Consider the following 6,242-nt stretch of genomic DNA (forward strand, 5'->3'; position numbering starts at 1 on the left):
ACATCCATCCGTCTCAGAGCCTGTCAGCAAACTGAACAACTCATTTTATTTCTGTTGCTCAGCTTGGTCACCACAGCAATCATTCAGCAAGCAGACAAATCAAAACCTGGCAAAGTACATCCATGATTCAGGTGGTGCTACTGTCCACGAAATCTAGGGACTGGATTTTTCAACGCCCTGAGCCGGCATTCCTGTGCTCACTGATATCACCACCATCGGCTATAGATTTTGTTTTGTCAAGGAAAGACGACAATGCCGCCCGGTCAAGCACATTCACAATAGAAAATGAGATAATGACTTGCATGGCCTGCCATCTGCTGGATCTCTCTCTCTTTTTGTTCATTACAGCCTGCAAAGTGTCAATCATAAACTGACAGCAACAAGACAGTCAAGAACAACACAGTCAATTCTTCTTCCAAATAACTGATTCTAGCAGGTAAAAGCACAAATGAGAATCTGAGACATGCAACTGAAAAAAACTTGAGCAAGATTGATGCTGAAACACGAGCAATAAGATTGATCCTTTTCTTGCAAATAAAAGCTACTACCTTCATGTCCCTCTTCATACTTTTGACGCTTATATATACAGAGAGTGGAACCACAAAACTACAACCTCCCCCGGTGAATTGGAGGACACTACGGCCTTTTTTTTGTAACCTAAAATGATTGAGCTATCTCGCTGTTCTATCCTTCCATTCCAGAGCATGAAAAAAGAAACAAGAAACAAGAAACAGAAAACATTACGACGATGATTTCTCTGCCGATTCGTCTATGGTGGAGGAGTTGATCGAGAAGCCGTCGAGGAAGTCGCTGTCGGAGTCGAGCTGCAGCTCCTTGAACATGGCCATGACCTGGATCATGGTAGGCCTTCTGGCCGGCCGGTCATCCAGGCACTCGGAGGCGATCTTGAGGTACTGATCGAGCTCGGCCTCCCCGGACTTGGTGTCGGTCAGCGTGGGATCAAAGATCTCGCCGCTCTTGTTCTCCTTGACCATCTGCTTCACCCAGCCGACGAGGTTGTTGTCGCCGAACTCGGTCGGGTCGATCGGCTTCTTCCCGGTGAGGAGCTCCAGGAGCACGACGCCATAGCTGTAGACGTCGCCCTTGGTCGTGCACCGGAAGCTCTGGTAGTACTCCGGCGGGACGTACCCGGGCGTGCCCGCGAGCGTGCTCACGCTCAGGTGCGTGTCCAGCGCGTTCATCAGCCTCGCCATCCCGAAGTCCGACACCCGGGCGTCGAGGTTGTTGTCCAGGAGCACGTTGCTCGACTTCATGTCCCGGTGGATGATGTGGGGGATGCAGCTGTGGTGGAGGAAGGCGAGGCCCCTCGCCGACCCGATGGCGATCTTCTTCCTCGCCGCCCAGTCGAGCTTCACCATGGCCTTGTCGTCGTTGTCGTGGAGCACCATGTCCAAGCTGCCGTGCTTCATGTACTCGTACACGAGGAGCCGCTCGTCGCCGACCTTGCAGTACCCGAGCAGCGGGACGAGGTTGCGGTGCTTGATCTTGCCGATGGTCTCCATCTCCGCCGTGAACTCCCGGTCGCCCTGGCCCGTGTAATGGATGAGCTTCTTGATGGCCACCACGCTGCCGTCCTTGAGCCTGGCCTTGTAAACCTCGCCGAACCCCCCGGAGCCGACGAGGGTCTCGGCGCTGAAGCCATTGGTGGCCTCGAGGAGGTGCGCGAAGGTGAGCTTCCTCAGCGGCTTCTCGAATGCTGCCACGTTGATGCTCAGTGGCTCCTCGACGCCGGACAGCTTCCAGCTCGTGGCGCCGGACATCGGGAGGCTCTCGATGTACCCCGTTCTGATCTCCTCGGTCCTCTGGCTCTTCCAGAGCTTGCAGAGCGTGACCAAGAGCAGCAGGAGTATGAGCAGCGAGAGCGCCACTCCGACGAGAATGCTCGCCCCGATCACCTTCCTCCTCCCATCATGTGAGCTTCCTCCCCCGCTCACCCCTCCCGGAGTGTGCCCGCATGGCGGCAGAGGAATGCCACAGAGACCAGAGTTGTTCCCGTACCGGGCCGGCTGGAAGGTGGTGAGCTGGCCGGACGACGGGATCGGACCGGTGAGGTTGTTGTTGGAGACGTCGAAGTCGACGAGGAAATGCAGGCTACCAAAACCTGAGGGTATGCCGCCGACGAGGTGATTGTTTGACAGGTCCATGGCGCCCATCAGTTCCAGCCCTGAAAATGCCTCCGGTATCTTGCCGCTGAGCTCATTGTGCCCCAAGTTGAGGACGACGAGGTACGCCATGCTCCCGAGGCTCTCCGGTATCTCGCCGGTGAGGCCGTTGTACGAGAGGTCGAGGAAGATCATGCTGCCATTGCTGCTGAATGAGTACACCGTGGTGCCCATGTAGATCCTGGTGACCGGGCACATGCGCACGGCGGGGGTGAACCCGGCCAAGCGCTCTGGCCGGATGCCGAAGAACTCGAAGAGCAGTCCGGCGCCGGGGCAGATGTTGCCGGCCTCGTTGCGGAGGAAGACGAACTCCTTCCCTGACACGATCCCCTCCGGAACGAGCCCCGCCTGGGCTGCCAGCTCCGAGGGTATCGTGCCGGTGAAGCCGTTGCTGTTGAGGTCCAGCCATATGAGGTTGTTGCACCTGCCGAGCTCCGCCGGCACGCGGCCGGAGAGCTGGTTCTTGTTGAGCTGCAGGATGGCCAGCTTCTGGAGCTTGGAGAAGCCCGGCGGCACGACCCCGGTGAGACGGTTGGCCGACAGCGACACCCAGACGAGGTTCACGCAGCTTGTGATGGACGGCGGGATGCCTCCGGTGAAGTTGTTGTAGCTTATCACCAGCATCGCCAGTGCGGTGCCATTGGAGCATAGGATGTCCGGTATCACGCCGGACAGGCCATTCGCCCACATGACCAGATCGGCCAGCTTCGGCAGAGTGATTACTTCCGGCGGGATCTCGCCAACCAGGAAGTTGAAGCTCAGATCAATGGACTCCAGGTTAGCGCAGTTGCCGAGCGACGTCGGTATGGTGCCGTTGAGGTAGTTGTTTGGGAGGAACAGCTTCTTCAGAGAAGGCAGTGACGAGCACAGGTCCGGCATGATTTCTCCGTCGAGCTCGTTGGCCCCGAGGTCGATCTCCTCCAGCAATGGGCACCCCGCCGCGAGCGCCGGCAGCGGGTTCGCGCCGGTGATGTTGTTGAATGCCAGCCGCAGCACGCGGAGCGAGGAGATGGTGCTGACGACGCTGGCCACAAAGTCACCGGAGAACTGGTTCGCTCTGAGGTCGAGCACCTCGAGGGAGCTGCACTTTGCAAAGCTCGCCGGCAAGCCGCCGACCAGTCGGTTGCTCGACAGGTCAAAATGGACGATTCTGCCGCACAGCTGGCCCAGCTCCTCCGGTATCGGCCCGGCGAACTCGTTGCCGGCCAATGCCAGTCTCTTCAGAGAAGGTAGTTCGGTAAAGAAGGTCGGTATTGAGCCGGAGAGAAGCTTGTTCCCTGACATGTCGAGCGTCTCAAGGCGGTGGCAGTTGGCGAGACCCGGCGGTAGTCCGGTGCTGCTTAGGCCGTTGTTGGACCAGTCGAGCACCGTCAGGTTGCCGCACACGCCGAAGTTGTACCCAGAGACATCGCCGGTGAGGTTGTTACGGGCGATGCTCAGGTACGTCAGGTTGGCCGGCGCGGTCGCCATGAACCCGGCGGGGAGCGCGCCTGAGATCTGGTTCCACGACACGTCGAGCGTGGTGATCACGCTGCACGATGCCAGCTCCGGCAGCCGGCTCGTGAAGAGGTTGGCGGAGAGGTTGAGGTACCGCAGGCCATGGCAGCCGGCGAAGGAGTAGTTGAGCAGGCCGGCGTCCTCCAGGTGGTTGCGCGACAGGTCGATCGACCGCAGCGACGGCGCGAACGGGAACCCGCCGGCGGCGAGGGCGTTCCTCGACAGGTTCAGGGACCGCAGCGCGCCGCAGGACGCCAGGAACGCCGGGGGCAGCGTCCCGTTGAAGGCGTTGGACGATATGTCCACCTCCACGAGCGCGCACGACGACGATGACGGCGGCGCGTGCGAGAGGTTGCCGTAGAAGGCATTGCGGCGCAAGTCGAGACGCTGCAGCGCCGGGAGCGCGAGGAGCGCGCCGAGCCGAAGGTCGCCAGCGAGGTCCTTGCCGCTGAGGTTGAGGGCGACGACCCGGCCGTCGAGCGGCGGCGCGCACGTGACGCCGGCCCACGAGCAGGGCGCGGTGGAGTTGGCGGCGGCGCCGGACACCCAGGTCGTGAGCGCACCGCGCGGGTCGTCCACCACGGACGCGCGCCTGAAGGCGAGCAGCGCCGCCGCCTCGCCGGCGTCGGCAATGGCGGGCGCCAGCAGCCGGAGCAGCACGAGCAAGAAGGAGAAGGCCGCCGTGAAGGCCGCCATGTCTTCGGGTCCTGTGCGTCAATTCGCAGCCGTCGGTTCTTGCAAGGAGGGAAAACGGAGATGCCCGCGGCGGCGGTGGGCGTTGCGTGCTGCCGTGTTCTTGGGTGGGTTCACATATCGACGGAGAAGATTTGGGTCGCAATTTCCCTGCAAATTCGTTGAAATTTCAGCTCATCTTCACTAGGGAAACAAGCTCAGCCCCCCGAACAATTTGCTCGTGTGCAAAGAACAAAAAAAGAGAGCGTAAGGAATCTTGGCAGGGGAAAGCACGCAAGAACAACGGGAGCAAATGCAAAATTCCTCGTCCAAATTCAACACACTAAACCCCCAAAACCCAAAACGTCTCGGAAGAGATAGAACCCATGGAACGAATCCTGGTAAGAAACAAGCTCCAAGTCGGACGCAAATCACAAACATGTCCCAGGTAATTCAGCCAAAAAAGGCCATGAAACCAAGTCCAGTTGCAACCTTCAAACCACCAAAAGGCCAGCCAAACATTGGCCGCAACGAAACCAAGAAGCAACATGATACAGAGAAGGGGAGCCCGGAAAGATTAGGAAAGGGGTCCCGCACCTTGGCGAGGAGGAGAAGTAGGGTGCCTGAAGCTGAAACCTCATCAAGAAAGAAATGGAGGAAGCAATCCCACAGGTGGAGAATCTAGGTGCTCCAAGAATCGCAGGCGAGGACAAGGGAAGGGAAGGGAGATGCTGCTGGACGAGGAAGAAGCAGAAGCAGAAGCAGAGGCAGAGGAAGCACACACAGGCCTACACCTGACTATTTATTAAGTAGCAGGGGAGGGACAGAGCTCCGGCGCGCTACTAGCCTGCTACTCAACCGCCATTAGTTTAGCGAGCAGCCTCCCCTCCACGGGGCTTGTTTGCTTGCGACGGCAATTTAGCCCAAAAAGAAGGGGGGCGCCGGGTTGTTTATTCGCGGGAGGCTGCGCGGGTTTCCGCCCTCGCCGAGGGGCTGGATGCAAATGGTTGAGCTGGTTTGGGTGCTCGAAATGCTCGCTTTTATTTTCTTTCTTTCCTTGGCATGCATGTGTGTGGGGGTCTCTTCAGCCCAGCGTCCGAGTGAGGCTGAGTCCGGTCAAAGCTGGGATTTGATTCCCCCGAGCGAGCGAGCGAGCCCGGCTTTTGGGCATCATCTCCTGCTCCCAGGCACACGGACCACACGCTGGGGCACCGGGGATTTCCTTCGCGTTGATTCCATTTCTCTGACGTTTTGGACGGGGGAAATTCTGCATTTTTTGTAGGATTGGAGTTCCTAGGAACTTTTTGCTATGGTTGTCCCTTTATTTTGACAGGGATCCCTCGATATAATTTCTATTACTTCTGGGATGCTTTGTACTTTCTGTGAATTTTTATAGTAGATCTGGACCATATCATAAAAACAAAATCTTATAGGGATTTTTTGTACGAATTCTTGGCACTACATTTTATAGGGAAAAAAAAATCATCTCCTCAAATCCATTAGGGTTGGATTGGGTAAAACATTGCAATCTTGTCTTTCCTAAAAAAAAAATCATGTTTTATAAATCCAGCGGATCAAAGTGGCTAGATGTCCTTCAGATCAAACGAATGGTACGGCCTAAATTCTTCTGCCTCAATTTGATAGGAATATCTATGCCCCCCAAAATGGCTCCTACATCTAGTTGGATGGCTCAGCGGCTGCGAAAATGGTCCCTCGAGGACATCTAAGTGACATCGTGTTCTCCTTCCGTCGTTTGTCAGTTTATGCGTTGATGCTCTACATTCTGAATTAGTCGAGCTCATCGAGGGCCTTGCCCAAGCATTACAATGGTGACTGCTTCCCATTATCCCGGAGTCGGACTGCCTCCAGGCGGCGAAGGCCATTTTTTCT

The 6,242-nt window shown here is 57.1% G+C and overlaps 1 protein-coding gene across 1 annotated transcript; it reads right to left on the reverse strand.

Moving 5' to 3' along the window:
• Nucleotides 1-470: 470 nt before the first annotated feature.
• On the reverse strand, nucleotides 471-5,264 carry LOC119301231 (brassinosteroid LRR receptor kinase BRL1-like). Its single transcript, XM_037578164.1, has 2 exons — nucleotides 4,950-5,264; nucleotides 471-4,523 (listed from the first exon to the last, which is right to left on the reverse strand). The coding sequence occupies exon 2, from the start codon at nucleotides 4,374-4,376 to the stop codon at nucleotides 741-743; it is 3,636 nt and encodes a 1,211-aa protein (XP_037434061.1). The 5' UTR covers nucleotides 4,377-4,523; nucleotides 4,950-5,264; the 3' UTR covers nucleotides 471-740.
• Nucleotides 5,265-6,242: the final 978 nt, after the last annotated feature.

This window comes from Triticum dicoccoides, chromosome 5A, assembly GCF_002162155.2.
Source record: "Triticum dicoccoides isolate Atlit2015 ecotype Zavitan chromosome 5A, WEW_v2.0, whole genome shotgun sequence".
NCBI lineage: Eukaryota > Viridiplantae > Streptophyta > Magnoliopsida > Poales > Poaceae > Triticum > Triticum dicoccoides.

Bases quoted from the DNA above. Each gene is read 5' to 3' on its own strand.
- LOC119301231 (XM_037578164.1), bottom strand. From the start codon at position 4,376: ATGGCGGCCTTCACGGCGGCCTTCTCCTTCTTGCTCGTGCTGCTCCGG.